General features: G+C 37.6%; 1 protein-coding gene across 2 annotated transcripts in view; it reads left to right on the plus strand.

Moving 5' to 3' along the window:
• The window catches only part of LOC126175876 (ribonuclease 3), a 251,452-nt gene that overhangs the window by 83,643 nt on the left and 146,193 nt on the right, over positions 1-21,616 (plus strand). Inside the window, exons 10-11 of one of the 2 annotated variants that reach the window (XM_049922911.1) lie at positions 12,926-13,069; positions 18,955-19,175. In XM_049922911.1, the coding sequence (XP_049778868.1) occupies positions 12,926-13,069; positions 18,955-19,175 (365 nt within the window). The remainder of the gene's footprint in view (positions 1-12,925; positions 13,070-18,954; positions 19,176-21,616) is intronic. The other variant, XM_049922913.1, reaches the window with a different exon arrangement.

Genomic DNA, 21,616 nt, shown 5'->3' on the forward strand with positions numbered 1-21,616 from the left:
TTAAGACGGTAGCCTAGCATGTATATGTATAGGCAGAGGCTGTAAAGCTTGGAAGAGAGTAGGAGAAATCTGTATCCAACAGGGAATATCAAATGGCTGCTGCTTCTGATGATGATGATGGTTATGGTGGTGGTGGTGGTGGTGGTGGTGGTGGTGAATATATCATAAAATTTCCTAATTGAAAGTAGCAATCTGTACAGTTGAGCTGCAGTGCCACTTCAATTTAGCTCACTGGGCATCATGCCTGGTGATCTAGTGATAAAGCACACGTCTGGAAACTTGAGGTTGCAGGATCAAATCCTGCTCAAACCCCAAAAAATCGTTTGTTTATCTTCTCTTTTCTATGCTGTGGATATTTTCAGGGATGGAAAACAGTCAGCAAAATCAGTAAAAGTCAGCATTTTTCAGATTTGTCAGTTGTAGTCAGTTTTGGTCTGTAAAGTCAATTTTATTGAATTGCTTTTTTAAAAAAATGTTTGTGTGATTTGTGGCTGGTAAAGTAATATTTTATGTGGCAGATGAAGTGAAAAATGCCGTTGAGAAGGGTCCAATTTATAACTGTGTTAACAACGTTGTACACCTAAGTTGATCTCTATTTTCAGAATGTTTTCTATGTGCAAAAAGATTAAATCTCGGTAAACTTTCCTCTCCAGATATAGTATTTTAGTTTGGGGAAGAGTTGTGTGTGTGCATATATGAGGTGAGTGAGAAAAGTAAAGAGATTGACAACACTGCGAGCGATCTGGCAATGCCATGGTGTTATACTTATGTAGACCGATGTTTTCATTCCTTCCAGATGTTCAGTTTGAGTTTCAGCTCCATACAGCTGTCAGGTGATTTTTGAGAGTGCCATCAGTGAAATTGTGTTTTTGTCATATGTTATGAAAATTGAACACCGGAATTTATAACAATTCTATGCCATCAAATATTGTGTTACACTCAGGGAATCCACAAGCGTGACCTTTGGAAAGTTGAAACAGGCATATGGGAAACATTTCTTATCAAAAGCACAAGTTTTTTTCTGCCACAAATCATTTCTGGGAGACTGAAAACACGTTGAAGATGAACCTTGTTCAGGGGGACCTTCAACTTCAAAAACTATGAAAACATTGAACATATGCATGCTCTTGTGAGAACAGACTGATGTTTAACAATAAAGATAATACATGACCAGTGAAACATAAAAACTTTCACCGTACATAAAATTTTGATTGAGGTTTTGCTCATACAAAAAGGTTGTTCCAATATGGTTCACAATTGAAGAAATTTGTGCACTGATCTTCTTGAGAGGATTGCCAATGACCACAAATGGTTCAGTCATGTGATCACAGGTGATGAATTATGGATTTATTTAGTGCAGTCCTGAGACAAGAGGCAAAGTGAGGAGTGGCACACTGAGATATCGCCTTGACCAGAAGAAGCTCGAATGGGCAAATTAAAGATCAGAACACTGCTGACTTGGTTTTTTGACAATAGGTGAAGAATTTGTTCCTCCAGGACAAACTGTCAACCTAGTGTTTTACAAAGATGTACTTGAAAGGCTCAGGAAAATGATAAATTGAGTGAAACCAGACATTGTAGACAAGTGAATGCTGCATCATGACAATGCCCCATGTCACAAGGCCAGTCAAAGGCATTCCTTTTGTTCTCCAGCCCCCTATTCACCTAATCTGAGTCCTTGTAATTTTGTTCTCTTCCTGAAATTGAAAAGGTCGTAAAATAATGTCATTTTGGGACTCCAGAGAACATTCAAAAGAACATGACCAACATGTTAAAGGCCCTACCAATTGTCCCCTCTCAGCACTTCTACCAAGACTGAGAATGATGACTTCATCAGGTGCTGAAGAGAACAATATTGTTGTTTAAAAAAATAGAGAAATTAAAACTTCGGTGGATAAAAAATCAGTCTCATTACTGTTCTCACAAACCTCATATGCAAACAGTGCCTCTACGCGTCCTATGTCTTTTTTTATATTCTGTGCCTTTGTACTGTATTTCAATAATTTTTTATTATTACTTTCTCATACTTTAGTATGAGTAAGATTGTAATTGTGAAAAAATTCAAATTTGAGATTTTAATGAAAATACATGATTTCACCATTTTTGAAGGGTCTGTCTGTCTTTCCATCTGTTAGTGTGTCTGTCTGTCTGACTGTAGTTTGTGTACAATATTGACAGCTCCAAGTATTAACATAGTACTATGAAACATTCCCCTCTTGAATTTGTAGGACAAAAGAAAGACTGAGATATTACTATTATGAAACCTTTTCCCAGTATGTCAAGGCAAATATTATTATGCAAGTCTGTGATGGATGACGGGCTGAGAGAAATGTACAAAGATGGCAAACCTGAGCAAAAAAACATAGATAAATTAAATTAATTATTATTTTCAAAAGACGTAAATTATGGAGTCATGTAATTATCAGGTTACTGTCTATTAATATTAAGTCATAGAAATGACTGCTGATGCCATTTTTCAAAGGTAATTGAGCAGCAAACCTGATTATTATTTAAAAAATATTTGTAAGGAATGAAAAGAAATGATTGGCTGCTCAGCTTTAGGGTGGTTCTGATTAGTGATATTGGATAGGTAATGAGAGAACACGTAATGTGTTCGGTCGTTCTACCCTCGAACAACTCATCACCAGTCATTTCTTTATGGCCTCTAAATATTCATACAAAGTTATGGTTATTATCATAGGAGATTATCAGGTCTGATACTATAATTAAATTCTGCTTACACATTCCAAAATAATTTTAATTGTAAGATGAAGTTACAAAGGGGCAATGTATATATGTATTTCATGCCTGCTTTATACAACATTATACAGCCCCCTTGTATGCATGGAATTATGAGATGAACAGAACTGACTTATGCTTTCAACCAATTAGTAACTAGTATTTTGGTCCATTTAAAATAGTTAGCAGGAGAACTTTAGTTTTTGATGAAGGAATCAAGTAACACTATCCAACAACAAATTACTTTCACGAATGCTTTCATTTTCTTTAGTGATCCAATAGATTTTCAGTGATTTTGTTTTTCATTGCTGTATCAATAAATTATCTGCCATTGTTGCAAAGTTTACTTTTTATCTAGCACTGGATGAGAATTTTGATATAGTTATGCTTAATTTTATGAGGCCCAAGTAAACAGTTGTGTTTACATACATTTCATTTAATTACATCTCTCCTCATTTGCGTGCAGCTGACAGGAAAAAGCCCCAAAAAACTGTGGCAAGGGATAAAATCTCTATTGTTTTAATTACCATAAAATTTTTGATTTAAATATGGAATATTTAGTGAAGTTACTGTTGCATGAAACAGATAAAGTTTCATATTTGACTGATTTACTTTGTACCATGTTAGTAAATGTATTAATTGTGAGATAAATAAATAAATAAATAAATAAATATGTAAATAATGTAGTTATGCTGTGGTAGTGTACCTGGTGTGGTACTGTTAGACCTTTCATAATATGTGAAACTAAAATTGGACATGCTTAGAAACTTCAGAACTGTGTGATGTTAATCAACATTAATGTTCATTCTTTAAAATTCCACTGTGTATAAACACAGTGTAGATTTGTGGTGATCAGATTGGCATCACAATGTGGCTGAGATCATGCAATGATGGTTCACGACATATGGTTGGAGACCTTTGTTGTCTTATGAGGCGGCCACCCACTGCCAGCTGGTGGACAGGAACAGATGTCTGCCTCTTGCATCAGGGTTGGCATGGTGTCTCTAGGTCGTACCTCTTCTTACAGTTCATCATCGGTATATATAAAACAAATTAAGCACAGCATCAGAGAGACAAAAACACATTTGTTAAACGCTATGGGGTCCTAAAGAGAGTTTTGACTTGTACATTTGTCTCATTAGAAGTGTCATATAGTTTATATGTGGTTATTATTATGCATTGGATTTGTGTAGTGAGAACTCATGTTTCTCACACTGTTACTGATCTGCTCTACATATGGCTTCCACAAACAGTCACTGTTAGCCTGTTGCATATAGTTCAGCTCTCAGCAAGCTGTGTTTACAAAAGTGTCCACCACAAACACACGTTGAACGTTCTTGTAGGACACAGGAAATTTGTATATTCATTATGCAAGCACGATCACATGTGGCAACAATAGTGGCCGTGTTAAGCACTGTTGCTGACTACCATTATGACAGACATGTTTTGGTGCAACACCAGTTTTTGAAGCCACATAGGATTAAAATGTTTATGGATACTACATGTTATTACTTCCATATCGTGTCGCAGCAGAGGTGAGTACAAATTCACATAGGGGCTACTTAAGTATTTCATTCCCATGGATTGTGAAACTTGTTATAGTGCTAAAACTATTTACATGTTTAATATTTTTCTCGGTTTTAAAAGTATAACTACGTATACAAGATTTTTATATTCGCTTACTATTTGACCATGTTCATAGTTACTTGGTTCAGTAGCCTGATGTGTATGTATGAATTGTGTTCCATATCATAAAATCATGTTTTTCGTCGTACAGGAGACCATTGCCCTACACTTACATGAGCCTATGAACGAGTTGAAAAGGCCAAAACAGGAAAGTGGGCAAGAAATTACCCACTGCACATGCGAATCAATATTGTGTAACCAAAGATGTATAAAGAGAAATTTTGACTAACTTCGAGATTGAGAAAACATCGCGATAAGCAGCTCATAGACAAATCCATAGACTATTACTATGAGCTTGCATCATTTACATATGAAAATTCACTAAGAAATTCTGTATTACTAGGTTCTTAACAGAACTGAACCATTACATACAAACTAATAAAATCAAACACAAGCCACAAATATTTACATATTTGTATCCTGCTAGCATAGCTACTGCTTTGTATTTACATGCTCTTTGTGTTGCTTTTCACCCATACTGTGTGTCTTGAGAGCAAAATTGTCATTTTATTGTTCATATTCTAGTGTTCATTCATGTACTACATCTGTCATAGATCACTATTCTCAAATTATTGAACATGAATGCTAAGCTTTCTGTGACACATTTACAGTTTGTGGCTCTACATGTCATTGCCTAGTTAGTCCATGGAGAAAGAAATTATTTCTGCAATTGCAAAGGATGTGTTTAAATTTCAGTCAGTATTTATACAAATATATTCGCATATCATTAGCATAACTGCTTATCCTTCTTTGAATTTTGAGACTTAAACAAAGTATCTACAGTTTATACTTAATTATAAAAGCTCCTTCATGTTACAAGAAGTGTTCTTCAGATTTGTAGTGTAGATGAACTGTGTTTATGTACAGGTACTAAATATTGCTCATGTTTCACACCTTGCTATGAAACAAGTGCAATACTTAAATACTATCTTTGCTTTAATCAGTACACTATGTGGTGACTTTGCACACATATCCAGAATAAGAAAACACTTATTTTTGTGCAGTTTTACACCTCAACTAAAACATATTACATACAGAATCATTGTAGAGAATAATCTTTCTAGACCGAATACCCTTTGATATCCTCCTGGTGATAGCATTCTTTGATTTTATTTGAAGAAGATAAGTTACCAGAAAGCATTCCACACGTGTAATTATCTTTCATTTTTTATTGTCTCCCTTAAGGCCCAGGGAATGGAATAGGTTACATGACAATACATCTGATGGGGGATTCTTCCATGTATTAAAACAATATTATGAAAAAGGATAGTCACGACTCACCATACAGTGGAAATGCTGAGTCGCAGGTAGGCACAACAAAAGGACTGTCACAAAATGAGCTTTTTCCGAACAAGGCCTTTGTCAAAAAAAGATAACACACACACACACAAACACAACTCACACACAGCCTCTGGCAGCTGAAGCTGTAGCCTTATGCGAGAAGCTATTTATATATTTACATAGCAAGTTGGCTAGTTTAGCTTTATCGTGGTCTGATAAACACTTCAATTATCCCATTTTTGTCTGAATGTGTGATAAAATACCCATGGCACCGCCCATAATCTAACATCCCATTGCATTGTGAGTACAGTACAGGTCTCCATTAGAGCACAGTACCTTAGTAGTTTTTATTACATTGACCCCCACCTTCTCACAGTACCTACCAATATGTGCCTTTGTCCATGGCAAATTCAAAATTATTTTGCCTACCACGTATTACTAACTGACATGTTCCGCTTGGAAGGGTGAACTTCACGTACCCTCCTCGCAGAAACTCCATGTGTAACAGACAGGGCACCGACAAATTTTTTACAATTAGAAACATACATTCTACTGTTCTGCCCTCAAATTCCATAGCTATCTGTGCCTGGCGTTTAACTGATTGTCCCTTTGTTCCACTAACACCAGAGACCATGCAGTTCTGGATAAGCAATGTCAGCACTTAAGTTTATCGACTGTCCTTCCAAAAACAATTGATCTCAGGGTCATTTACACTCACAGCTGTCTAATACAACTGTTCTGGATATACATCCCACTTCATGGTTCACTGCTGCCTGAACTAGTTCTCCCTTAGGTTGTGTGCATGATTCGAAATCTCCACAAAACTCTTCTCGAATACTGGCGTCTTCACTGTATCATAGCATGTGAAGCTGTTCATGCTGGCTATTTCTTCCATTCCGTCCCTGTCATCAGGGAGCGTGATGAGGTTGGTGTTAGACATGCGGGCATTGTTGGAGGGCCATTCCTTGGACACCTCTACAACTCATATCAAGTGCTTCTGCGAGATTGGCAATCAATTAGGTGGAGGCCCCATGTTTTTATAGGTACAACAGGGCCATTGTTATTATTATAATTATTCTGCAGCATGCGCAAAAAATCTAGCTGTCACTAGCTAGAATACTGTGGTTGCCATCTACCATTGTTTATGTTATTGTGATGGCCATTGCATCTGAGAGTAAAATGATGTCCATTATTTTGATTTTGTTGTCACCTGTCTTCGTGCAATGCTGTCTATTTTGGAGTATGTTACCATGATACAACACTGCACTGTTGACACACTGCCCTGCTAAATGCACTTGATTGTTGTTGCAGCCAGAGGCTGCCCTCCACCATTGCCGTTGCAACTCATAGAGTCTTCCTGGATTAGATCTATGAAATCCAAGATGGATAAGAAATTTTCCAAAACATTGTCCAGCACATGAATGAGTTTTTCATGTACTGGTGTGGGCAGTTCACTAGGTGTTCATCCCAATAACATGTTTTGCAACATAAGGCTCAGAGCACTTTCAAAGACTTTGCTGTTTCAGATTATAACCCTTTGCAATCTCCTGAGCACATGTTGATCAATACTTTGCGAGGAAAGTCTTTTCAGAGTCATAATATGTTGTACAAGTTTGTGCTGCAATGGTTGCCCATAAGGCAGCATCACCCGGAATGTGAGAAGTGAGTAATAGAGAATTTTCTGTCTCTCATTCCAAGACTGTAGTAGTAATCCTCAGAAATCTTTTATAAACACAATTGGGTAAGGATCTTGTGTGAAAACCTGAAACTGTTGGTGTTTTAGGAGGCTTTCCTCTAATAAAATGGTTGTCAGAGTTGGACGAGCCCCATCAATTTGGTTGAGTAGTGGGCAATATAGACTAGCTGGCCTCGGCACATCTCTGTGAAAATGATTACACTGAGTTATGTTAACATACAAGTCATCATCAGTTGTTGGTGTTGGATACATTGTGTCCAGTACTCTTTATGGTAATGACTCGGGACACATGTCAGTGACGTGTGCGTTTACACTATCGCGCCAGTCCAGTAATTCACTCTTTAACATCTTTTTAATTTGTGGCAAGTTGACTTGGACATTTTTGCACACAGCTCCTGCTACAAGTGATGCCCGAACAGCTATAGACTGCACAGCAACACATAACTCAGTATCGAGTTTTGTATTGACTAAGATATCCTTCTCCCCTAACCAGCAATTGAAATCATCCACCAATTCTGTACTATGAATCTCTCACTAATTTTCAATTCTTGGCTAATGGTTAATTCATTCAGCTGCTTGGTAAGTTGAGTGACATTTCCCTGCAGTGTATCGTGCGCAATTTTTAGCATGCTGTCATTGTCCAATAACTTTTTTCTGTTTCAGGTATTCCCTGATAAGCATATTTTAAAGCTACCATTTCGGTACAGATCACATCAAATTTTTCAGTAATCTAATAGGTTTGCTGCTTTGCAAACTGTTCAAAATTGACCTTTAATTGTTCTTTCGCAATACAATCAAAATCAGTCCTCACGTGTTCTGAGCGTTCTCTGGAAACATGCTCAAGAGTTGAGTTCATCTGTTCTGCTCGGTGTTTAAACAGTTTATAAAAACTGGCCATTAATTGTTTTTCACTCCTGTTGTGTGAGTCACTCAAGAGTCATATTTATTTGTTCTGCTTGTTTCTATCCAGGACATTGGAAATTATCATTCATCAACTTATGGAGCTCTGCTCTGCATGGATTGTGAGCAGCACGCTTTTGCAGAATGTTTTCTGTTAATTCAGATTGCATGTTTTTCTCATCTTGTGCAGTATGTAAATCTACATCAGGTGTTGTTGGATTGACTACATTGTTCCCATCAACATTTGAACTATTTTCAACATTTTCTAAATCTTCCAGCTTCATAACTTTTCTGATTTTGTTGCACTACAGAATGATAGATTTTTTTAAAACACATCACTGCACAGCATATATAAATATTTTGCTACGCAGGTGCCCATAAAATCTAAATTAAGACACAATAAAATAATGGGTGACTCTAATTCAAACATAAGACAGACAATCTCCATCCATCTTGTTCACAGACACCTTAAAAGTGGCCATGTTGCTTTGACTTCCAGTATTACCATAATGAATTCCACACGTACTAATTTTCTTAGTTAAAAAATCTGCAATAATTATGACAGATGTTAACCATGAGGTGCTTATGACATTGTAAGAAAATTGTAGTAATGCAAAAAATGTCAATGTAGATCAGTGGTGCCCTTACCTGATTGTCTTCGCAATGTATAGCCAAACACACACACGCGCGCACGCACACGCACACACACGCACACACACACACACACACACACACACACACACACACACACACAAAGAAATGCTATAATTTCGATAAATTCTTCCTTTTACAATTTTTTGCCACAGTTTTTGTTTACATCAATGGCTTCTATTCACATAGTTACATGCAAAGGAAAAGAACATATATAGACATATATAATACAGTTCTTCATTTATTGCACCCCATGTTAGTGCCATTGAAATGTTTGCCTCTTGAATTTATATTACAAGAGAAAGACCTGGGATATTACTATTATGAAAACTTTTCCCAGAATATCATGGCAAATAGAAACTGATTATTATGCTACTCCATGACAGACAAGTGAAACATACTGGCGTAATGGCATACTTAAAAAAAGAAAGATAAATGTAATTACGCCGGGAAAGCCTACGTAGTCACATTAATGATTATTGTTAAATCATGTAAGTTATATATTCTTGTAATTATCAGACTGCCATCTATTAATATCAAGCCATCGAAGCACCTGTCGATGTCATTGTTTGAAGGTTATTGCCCAACCAATCTAACATGATTCTCAAGTAAATAAATATACATAAGCAATGAAACGAAATGATTGACCACACAATCTGAGGTTGGTTCTACTTAGTGGTTCTACTTAGCAGTATTGAATAGCTAACGAGAGAACACGTGATATGTTCTGTTATTCTATCTGTGAACAATTTGTCACCAGTTCTGGCCTCTAAATGTTCATTGAAAGTTATTGTTATTTTCCTGGGACATTATCAGGTGTGATACCATAATTAAATTCCACTTATACATTTACAAAAAATATCTTGTATTTCATTTATAGATATGGTACGTAGAGACATGTGCTTACTCTACAACAGCCAGACAACTGAAGACACCTCAGAATGGCGAGAAGAAATTAAATGCCATATCATTTGTTTTACAGCAAAAGATACACAGAGTTAATTTCCATTTGGCCTCTTTAACAAAAATCTTTGACCAAACATTTTTATTAGAATTTAATTATAAGATATATTTGTACATATTTGTCTTCTGACTGAAGATCACAATAACATTTTTATGAAGTTACGTGGGGACATTGTTTATTTGTATTTCATGGCTAGTGTATATAACATTATAAAGTCCAAAAATGGCCAAATTGAGTTATGATGTTCACCAGTATTGTTACATCAATCTTTTTCTCCTCTATAAAAATCACATCCCTAGCTGTGCAATCTGTAGCAGCAATAGCAGTCTTCAGAATATTGTAAGTCATCTAAGGAATTTATTCACTGATGAAAACAATCACAGGTTATGTTGCAGTGTTTTTCGTAGGAGAATGGTAACTCAATTGACATCATAACTGCAGTTATGACATTTGTGCAGGGAAAGTTTACTGTTTACAAGTGCACGATGTTTATCATTGTTGCTATTAAGTTGGGAGCATTGTCATCTAAGGTAGCTTGTTGCTAATAATATCTATGCTGATTATAGATATGCTCATCAGCACGAGTATAACCAGTGATTTCGCATAGAATAAGAATTAGTATGGAGCTGTGTGAATGGGTTTTGATTTCGCTGCTTTTATAATTGGTGTCAGTAATTAAGTTCTTCACTAATTGTGTAATCAAGTCAAACATTGAAAATAATGAGCAAGGTTCTCAACCTAATGAATGCTGTTGAACGTAAGTACTAATTTTCTCTTGTATCAACAATGATGATGAACAAAATTTTGTATAGAGAATTGGAAACCTGAAAAGAGCCCTGAAATTCTGTAGATAGTTGTAAATACTCATTTTGTGTACAGATTAAGAATATTTTTCATAATTTGTTGGCTGCATAGTTCTATTTAGCACCAAAAATAATAATGTGTGTTGTCGCAGCAATAATTATTATTTGAAGCCACCCATTTCTTTCTACAGGAGACCGAACTGTAAATGACAGGGAATCGTCTCCTGAAGCTGGAGGCTGTAATACCTGGTCTCCAAAAGAACACCCGAATAGTAGCAAAGATTTAGTGTCAAAAGGCAAGCTTATTTATGTACGTTATGTGCATTATTGTATCAACATACCAATTCTTAGTTTGGTCGTACCAACTGATCTAAAGCCTGGTGTACATGTAACATTTTGTGCTCAGTCTTACCTGATCATGCCAGATTAGTCAAATAAAACGTTACGTGCGAATGGAAGTTTGACAGTCTTGCATGAACTGAATCAAGTTTGACAAAGTTGCAAAAGACTGATGGGCTGGAGCTTTGCGTATATGAAAGATTGCTGACAAGTCTGTGCATGTTGACGCATGTCAGTCTTATTTCTCAAACTTAGCTCTGCTGCCAGCCCATTCTTGGTGATGCTAGTGGTTCCAACTGTTATTTTAGTGTGTGTAGTAGCGAAAGAAAATGGCAGACTTATGACACTGGTCTCTCAGTATTTTCATGGAGTTCATAGAGCTGCATCATAGTTTTCCTTGCCTTGGGCAAGTAAAATCTGAGGTTTACAGCAACCGACAGAAGAAAAACCAGGCATACACCGCTTTAATTAATAATACAAGGAAGGGGATTGTAAAGCAGCAAAAGGACTGCTTACCAAAAAGATCAATTCATTTGGAACAGTTTACTGCAAACAGAATGCAAAAATGGAAGTGTCCATGTAATCTAGAGCTGGAACAGAATAAATTTGGAAATATTCTATGTGCTACTTTGATTTACTTCCCTTGCATGTTGAAGACCAGCACCCAAGAAGATCATGGTCAAACATATAAGACCATTCATTCTAACAATGAATTTGATGCTTATGGAAAATATGTAGCACATAAATTAAATTATATGATCTTACAGAGAACCAACAGGTACTTGCGAGAAAGCTGATTAATGATGATATTTTTTTAAGCTGACCTGGAAGCATTAACAAAAGACTTTGCAGTTGTTAACTGTGCTGGTTCTTCCAGGGGACTGAGTGTAATTCAAGACAATTTTGCTTATAATTATCAGGAAAATCTCCCCAGTAGCATCAAAGTTTCCCACAACCCAGTCATACCGTACAGGTAGTTACATAATAAATATATGTAATTCCTCAAGCTTACCAAGAATTTCTAAATATTAATTGCTAATACTAAATGGTAATTTTGGGAATGATACATAAAATTGTACAGATCCTAACTTATGAATACAATATTTTTTGCAAATTCTAGCTCCAGCCAGTCACTAAAATCCTTAATGTTGCTGCAAGTCTCTTGTGGCAGCTGATAGTTACTCCCATGTCATTGTCTTTCTTTTCAGTTTCTAGGGTTACAAGCTTTAACAGTTTACAGTACATTTCTGTGTCCACACATAAGTAGTAATTCCAGTCACCTGGTTCCTACTGTAGTTCTCGGATAAGATCCATGTAGGAGAATGTCTCTCTCCTCAACAACGAATTCCAGGACGACCTGAACAACATGTAGACTTTGTTTTCATGTTCAGTTTAAGGGTAGATTCTGCAGCATTCTTCAGTACCATAACTGTTTCCCTCCATGATGATTTCGGAATGACTGAGCAAAAGACTGATCAAAAAACTGAGCGAATTAGCTGCACGATTTGTGTCAGTCTAGTCGTCAGTCTTGTATGATCATGTGAGACTGACTATAAAACATTATGTGTAGACCTGGCTTTAGAGAAGCTTTGTTTTTGTACAGTTGAACTGGTGACAACAGGAAAATGGGCAAAAATTATTGATTCCTCATATTCTGAGAATAGTGGTGACTCTGTTGCCGAGCCTGATTTTTATTGTCACAACAGCTGACGGTTTATCAAGCAGCAATGATGAGAAGGAGCAAAAGAGAATGCGGTTGAAAGCGAAACATAAGAAAGACAAGGGTGGAAGTTTTTGTAGCACATGTATTTTGGGAAACAATGTAATTTAAGCATTTCATTTTAACAGTACACATTTTTATTGCAGGAGAGAACTCCTTACAAACTGATGGGCAGCCCTTAAGTGGTTCTCCATCCACCTCCACAGTGGAACATAATGCAACACGCTCCTCCCCAGACTATGTTAAAACACAGCAATGCTCAAGTAATAAAAGGAAGAGCCCTGAAAGAGGTAGGAATCCTTCCTCCTGTATAGTAAATAGAGTGAAGGAATCCCTCAACAGAGGTTTGGCACATAAAGACCAACAAAATTACAGAAATCCAAGCTAGATTAATGAAGCCTGGATGTGATCCCAGCTTCTGCCAACTGAAATGGCATGATAAGTTTAGCCAAGAAAACAGGCAGGGTATTTTTGAACAGTTTTGGCAGATAGGAGATCATAGCAGACAGTGAGAATTCATCTTTCGACATGTGATAAATGTTAGTAGGAAAAAGATCTGAAATGTGACTGAATCAAGAAGAAACATTTCAGGACTTTATTCTCTAACACTTGATGGGAATAAGATTAACATATGTCGGAAAATGTTTTTGCATACCCTCTGTATTACAGGTATATGGGTGAGGACTGCCATCAAAAAACTGGGGCAGATAGTGTTTTGTCATTTGATATGAGAGTAAAGCATTCCAAAAGGGGGGAATACACTACAACCTGAAATGTAAACAGCTTTCCTTTTGTAGAGTCACATTACACAAGGAGAGAAATAACCTAAAAATACCATGACACCGAACTGAGCATTGCAGAGATGCATAGAATGTACCAAGAATGGATCAAGGAAAGTGTGTATGTCTCCTTGAAACATGACACATTATGGCAAAGCACTGATATATTCAACCAATAACATAATTTGTCTTTCTTTTGGCCTAAAAAGAATTTGTGTGACCTGTGCGAACTTTACACTAGTTCTTCTGGAGAAGAGAAAGCAAAGTTGGCAAACAAATATGCCTTCCACAGAAGCTATTGTCAGGGAACTCAAAGAAGAAGCCAAAATTACTTCAATCTCAGTCAAATCCATTATAATTGCAGTGCAGCATTGGATACTCCTCAGTTTGATGTAAACCTGTCTTACTACAAATGGAAACATTTCATCTTCAGTTTACTAGTATACGACATGGGGAACAAGAGAGGGCACTGTTACATCTGGCATAAGGCCATTACCCATTGTGGTCCAAGTGAAATAGCCAGCTGTGTTTACCATTTGTTACAGATGCAAGCCAGTAAATGTAACAAAACATTCAGACTCTTATTTGGATAGCTGTGGAGAGCAAAATAGGAACAGATTTCTATTTTCTATGTTTTTCATTGCATTACTAAAGTTGAAATATCAATCACACATCACTTTCTAGAAAAGGGGCACTCCCAGAATGAAGGTGACTGAGTGCATGCTCTGATCGAACCAATCTGTGCACATAAGTCACTTTAAATTGAATGAGTAAGGTCACTGGCAAGCCATACACAGCTAACAAAATGAGTCAGGACTTCATATACGACTCAAAAAAATGTGGTGCAAAAGCAACAGTGGATGTATGACACCAGTAAATATAAGGTGATATGCAGTAAAGTACCTGGGAAATAGCTGTCTGAGAAGAAAGAGCATACAAAGTGTACTTTAAGTGCACCTACCAAGAAGAAACTGCGTCTTTGTCCAGAAGCGATCTAGAGGAAGGCTACTATCACCCTGTGAGATCCTGGCACAGGCATTTTATGGGCTTCTGCTGATCAGTAAACAGAAGTTGAAGGATCTCTTGTCCTTAAGCGACAGAAATTGTATCCCAACTGCTTATCATCATTTTTATCAAAGCCCGTTTCAAGATAAACCAGTACACCAGAATGTACTCATTGTGATGTACAAAGTACTTATGAATGAGGATCTCTTGTAGAAAATGCATAAGAACATCATAATATATTACTTTCTCAGTTTTTGTTATCATAAAGCTATTGGAACACAACTTAAGGAAATATGATGTAGATTTTTGCCAGAGAAAAACATCAGAAGTCTGCCAAGTCCATTTTTGAAAACAGGTAGAGCATTTTAGAATAGGATATTTAAAACCCTTCATTTGTATATGTTTATCTGTCAAAAAAATTGAAATGCATTTGGATTATACTGTTCATTTTAAACTTCTTTTGCTTCTCCTGCAAAACTGGCAGTTTGGAGTTCCGATGTGAATACTTGGAGCCGTCAATATTATCTGATTGTGAAGTTTTTTAGCTAATTAGTGCTGATTATTATTTTTAGTGTAACATAATATGGAGGTGAAATTTGAATATTTCCTGGTAGTCCACCACTGTGTGGGATACGGTGGGACCCTGTACCAGCAAGAAAATTTTAACCTGGGAATAGACAGTAAATTTTACTGTAGAATTTAACAGACATGCACAAGTGACAGTGCATGTGACTGTGTTGATATTCATATAATGAGTCACATTGCAAATGGGTGCCCTGACATACTTTTCCCTGGTGTTATCAAGAGTCTGCATGAAGCATCCAATGATACACTCCACTGGATTGGGATTTCAATTATTCATGTGTAATCTGGGCCATTTAATGTTATGTAGTATAAATAGTTGCATATGTGTATCTCTTTGTTTAAATGTTTATTGAATTTGTTGTTGTAATTGATGCATACGTTGATGATAATAATAAGTAAAAATGCTGCTTAAAAGTAAAAATCTCTCTCTTTCTCTTTCTTTCTCCCCCCTCCCCCCCCCCCCCCCCCTCTGCATATGTATTTTTTCTTCACTTCATACTGTAATGAATAGTAATTCTAATTTTTTTATTGTTTTAGGTAATGTAGCTGTCTTTATAAAATCATATGCTTTTGGTCAACCGGATTACTTAAATAAAAGTATGGGAAATGTACTGTAAAATAGTTTTATAACCTGATTACAATCAAAACAATAAGTAGGTGTGAGTTGGCTGGTTGTGGTGATGGTGGTGGTGGTGGTGGTGGGATTAAAAAAAAAATGCTTTTGAGACCCCTGGAACAACCAGGAAAAACTTGTGGTTTAGATTCCATGTTAAACTGTAGATCCCCAATAAATAGTAGGATTACTAGGACACATGCCACTAAGTGACCTGGAAATCACTGAGTGGCATCAAATTAAAAGACTTGCACTAGCCTGTTGTGCCCCATGAAATTATTATTATTATTATTATTATTATTTTTATTATTTTTATTTTTATTTGTTGCCTGGGACAATGTAGCCATGTAGGCGTATATGTGTGTATTCTGTGTAGTTAGCCCTGAAGAAAGATATAGTATGAACATTTAGGAATGTTTTCAGTCTTATTTATGTGCCTCCGAACACCTCAAAGTTTACCTTTACTTCTTTTATCATAAATTACTTTAAATTCAGTGTTGCTTTTTCCAGTTACGTTAATTATACTCTTCAAAGTAGTGGACAGGAAGCTCATTATCTTTAAATGCAGCACTTACTTCCTGAACAATTTGTTGAAGTAGTGGTACGATATTTGTTAAATGAGTGCATCTGTGTTGACCATTCTTCACAAAGCCACTGCTCAGTCATTTACAGGAGCACCATTTCATTGTACGAAAGTGTGACTAACTATTTGCCTTTAGCAGCTCTTGATGTTGATCTCAGGACTTAAGAATACTGTTGTCAAAGAAGTCTCCTGCACTTTTCTTTTCTGTTACAACATAGTTAGATGAAAAATATATTTATGCAAAATTGGTTGATGATTCAATGTAATGTAGTTGTTTTCCAACTCATATAATTTCTTTGAGGTGGCATCCCAGGTTCTCTAGAAGAATTAACTACAATTGCTCATGTTCAGCAATGGAATTAACCTGCTATTGTCAGTTTTCATTAAGAGAGTAAATATAAACAATGTAAGGAAAAACTAGATTGCTATTTACCATAAATATGACATGTTAAGTTACAGACAGTAAAAGAAAAAGAAACACACCCACACAGTCACTCACACAAGCAAGCACACCTCATGCACACATGACTGCGTCTCCAACAACCTGGAACAGAATTCAGCTGTAACATGAATGAAAGCAGTGATCTGGAGGGGTGGGGAAGAGAAAAGAATGGTGTTGTACAGGTGGGGGGACAGAAGACCGCTATCTGGTAGAGAGTGCAGGGCTAGACTTCCAAGATGACAAGGTGCCTGTTAGGTGGAAAGAGTGGGAACAGTATGTTACTGTAGGTTGAGACCAAAATAATTTCAGGAGCAGAGAACGTGTTGTAAGGATAACTCTCATCTTCACAGTTCAGAAAAGCTGGTGGTTGAGGTAGAATCCCAGTGGCTCAGGTAGTGAAGCAGCCATAACCAAACATGTGTTATGTTCAGCTGCATGTTATGCAACATGGTGGCCTACTTTGCTCTTGGGCATAGTTTGGTGGTGGCTGGTCATCCTGGTTAGCAGCTGGTTGGTAGTCATACTAATGTAAAAAGCTGTGCAATGTAGCAAAACTGGTACATGACACAGCTGCTTCCACAGTTGGCCCAGCCTCTGTTGGGATCAGATAAGCCTGTGACACGAGCGGACTAGGAAGTGCTGGGTGGCTGGAATGGCCAGATCTTGCACCTGGGTCTTCCACAGGGATATGGTCCTTGTGGCAAGGGGCTGGGATTGGGAGTGGCGTAAGGATGGTGTAGGCTGTTGTGGAGGTTGGGTCAGCGATGGAACACATTTTTAGAAGGAGTCGGGAGGTTCTGGCGTAGGATGTTCCTCATTTCAGAGCATGATGATAGGTTATCAAAGCCCTGATAAAGGATGTGGTTCAGTTATTCCAGTCTGGGGTGATATGTATTATGAAGGGGGCACTCCTATGTGGCTGGTTCTTGGGGTGGTAGGAGGATTGGAGGTGAGAGGGAAAACAGTATGGGAGATCTGTTTAGTGGACTAGGTATAGGGATAGCGTCTGTCTGTGAAGGCCTTAGTGAGACCCTCAGCATACTGGGTAAGGGAGTTCTTGTTACTACAGATATGCTGTCCTTGGGTGACCAGGCTGTGTGGGAGGGATTTTTTGTTATGGGAGTAACGACAGCTGTTGAAATGCAAGTATTGTTGGAGATCAGTGGGTAATGTGGACAGAGGTGTGGATGGAGCCATCAGAGAGAGGGAGTGTAACATCCAGGAAGGTGCCACATTGGGTTGATGAGGCCCAGCTGAAGAGGATGGGAGAGAATGTGTTGCAGTTATGAAGGAATGAATATTGGGTGTCTTGGCTCTTAATCCAGATTATGAAAACATCGATGAACCTGAGCTAGGCTAGAGTTTGTTGTTAAGGGAGGCTAGGAAGGTCTCCTCTAGATGCCTGATAAACAGTTTAGCACAGGAGGGTGTCATGCGGGTGCTCATGGCTGTGCTGCGGATTTGTTTGTTTACCATCCCATTAAAGGAGAAGGAGTTAGTATAAATTTAGTAAGGTGTTTGGGAATTAGGGAGTGGAATTATAGTTTGAAGCACATTACAAAAGATAGTGTTCAATAGTGGTAAGACTACGGGCATGATAGATGTTGGTGTATAGGGAGGTGTTTCCAACACTGACAAGTAGGGATCCAGGACGTAAATGGGTGGGGATGGTGGAGAGTCAGTGAAGAAGATGGTTGGTATGTTTGATGTGAGAGGCTAGATTATGGATAATTTGTTGGAGGTGTTGGGCAATGAGGGCCAAAATTCTTTCACTGGGGCACAATAACCAGCAACAACGGGCTGTCCAGGATTGTAGGGTGTGTGGATTTTGAGTTTGTGGATATCTATATGCATACAAAAAGATTCACATTGAAACATCTTTTAATTCATCCAGAATTATGTGTCGGATTGCAGCCTCCTCCTACACAGTCTTTTGAATAGTTGTGGAAAGATACTTGTGAACTGTACAATTTGTGATCAGTGTTATTGTCAGCAGTCCGTGTGTGTGTGTGTGTGTGTGTGTGTGTGTGTGTGTGTGTGTGTGTGTGTGAAAGAGGGAGGAAGGGGGGGGGGGAGAGACAGGGGGGAGGGGGGAAATGGATAAACAAACTAGTCAGGGGTTGCAGAGAAACTGCCTGAATATTAAAAACTATGTTTTTGTGTTCTAGGGATTAATACACTCATCAATATTATGTCACGTTTTGGGAAAAAGACAGAAACTGAGTCAAATATTACTCACAATGAAAGGCTGGAATTCTTGGGTGATGCTGTAGTGGAATTTTTGTCCTCTATTCATCTGTTCCACATGTTTCCTGACTTAGAAGAAGGAGGACTGGCAACTTACAGAGCAGCTATAGTCCAGAACCAGCACCTTGCTGTTTTGGCTAAGGTTTGTAGTTCATCATACCATACAAATAGATATATGTAAAGAGTAATCTTCTGTTTTATGTAAGTGTTCAGGTATGTCATATTTTTGTTTTGGGCTTGACTCAAATGTCACTCACTACAATGCTTAGCTGTTGTCTCATCCCAATACTATCTTTCTCTCCTCTCTAATTAGAGATTTCTGTGACTGATAGACATGATATTGAACATATTGCTCATAGTCTTGAAATTACCATTTTGGATTTTTGCCAGTAAGCTGTTACATTGTCAAGAACATGGGAGCATTCAAGGAAGAAGATACCTCAACATTCTATTGTCAGTAATTTTAAACTAACTGTAATAATCAGTCTGAAACATCTGCAACAAAAAATCTCTTTCCAAAGCATCAAATTAAATTTGACACTGCAGAACTTCCATGTTTTACTTTAATTTCTATAACAACCATTTCCTGCATCCTGCTATGAAGTGATAGCAGTGGTAAGAGTTTTGGAGAAATATCCTCACATACACAAACTTGTACTAATCAGCAAGACTTATAGAACTTACAGGCACATATTATAAGCAAAACGGGCAAAATTTAGTGTAGAATACGTCAGATTTGAAAACTAGACATTTTTATTTTTGGACTGCAGTAATGTTTGGTGGAGCCTTTGCTTAATTAATAAATGTATTTATGTTATGTTTTACTGACCTCTGTGTGCACAAATACAGCCATTTCATCCTAAACTTTGTATTTTGAACAAATCATCAGAAATACACGTTTCAGTCACAACAAAGTCTTGAATGAATAATCGTGAGAGGTTCACATGTGCAAATTGCTTATGTTTCAGAACAAATAATATATTCCATGTAGACATTGATGGTACCAAATTTAAAAACCATACATGATTGTCTTTGATATATTGATGATGGAGTTTACTACTATTTACAATACATGACTGTCTGTCAAAGGGAGCATTACTCATTACACAATTTGTGGAAATGCATTTCTGTACGGTATAGGGGGATATATTGTCTTAAAAACTAGATGAATTGTGTGGGCCGGCTGGCTGAAGGTGCAGCTGAGTGGTGAGCCAGAGGGACCCAGTGACTGACTGGTGCTTGAGATGACATCTTGTTGCTTTTAATGACAACATTTCTCCATCATCAGTGGGAGATGAACACTTCCCACTTCGGCACAGCGATCAGTGATAGACAGCAGGTAGCTGTCCCCCAGTCTAGATGGAGGATACATGCATCAGCATCCAGTGATTCTGACATCAGATTTGGGAAGTGAGCCAGGCACCCATCATAGGCCAAGGCTCAGACATCAGCAACACGCTTCTTCTTCTCGCTGTGTCGGGTCTCTGATGTCATAACTTTGGTATCACGATAGTACTGTTGAGCTCTGAATACCTTTGTCTCAAAATTGACAGTTATTGATACTGCCCTGGTGCACACTTATTGCAGTATTGCCTGGCTTCATCACATAGCTTATAACATAGCTATAGCTGGTGTGGTGACACTCCCCTATGCACTCTATTGCCACTGTGCAGTGCAGGTTTCCCAGAGCATGGCTAACACATCTCACAATCCTTTTGCATACATGTTTCTATAAACTGTGTGTTGTCACACTGTGCTTACTGGCTAGCGGTAGTTAACACACTGTTCCATGGCACCTACTTACAAATGTCACTTAAGACTTGGTAGCAATGCTACAGAATGTTCAGAGGGAATTTACACAATATGTATTGATAATGATGATGATGATGATGATGATGATGATGATGATGTCTAGTGGTTTTGGACAGTAAATGATGAGGTCATCACCACCCAGTAAAAGGTTTTATTGTACTTACAAGAAAATTAGCACAGGGCGTAGAAACTTACAATTAAATGGTGTATACAAGCCACAGAGGACTGCCTAAGGTTCTCAACAAAGAATTGTTCACACAATATAATTTGTGGAGGTGGCATTGGAACACGTTGAATAATATTCAATAATAAGAACCCATCAGCTTGCCCATGAACTTCACAGTCCGAAGAATACAGTGTGAAGATTACTGGTAGAGTGCCAATTACACCTTAGTGATCAATAATGTGTTTTTTATGTCAATAAAAATGCGATCAAATGATTTTGTTCTTAGTGTTTAGTTCTGTCAGTGGATTATTTAGCACAGTAATGCAGTATCAAACTTCATAAGAGTTTGCATTGTTCTTTAATGAGGCCTCCCTCAACTGCAGTGGTGGTTTCAGCTGCCATCTGTAGTAATGAAAATCAATATGCCATGCTTACCTCAGATTACTAACAGGTATTCAATCTATCACAAGCGTGAAAGATGGACCTTGTTTGCAGTTACCTGTAGTTCATTTGACATGTGGGGCCTTGGTTGTTAAAAAACGGTATCACTTCTTCTCCCCAATATGTTATTTCAGCATTGCAATGCATCATCCTATTTCAGCATT

The sequence above is a fragment of the Schistocerca cancellata genome, chromosome 3 (assembly GCF_023864275.1).
Source record: "Schistocerca cancellata isolate TAMUIC-IGC-003103 chromosome 3, iqSchCanc2.1, whole genome shotgun sequence".
Classification (NCBI taxonomy): Eukaryota; Metazoa; Arthropoda; class Insecta; order Orthoptera; family Acrididae; genus Schistocerca; species Schistocerca cancellata.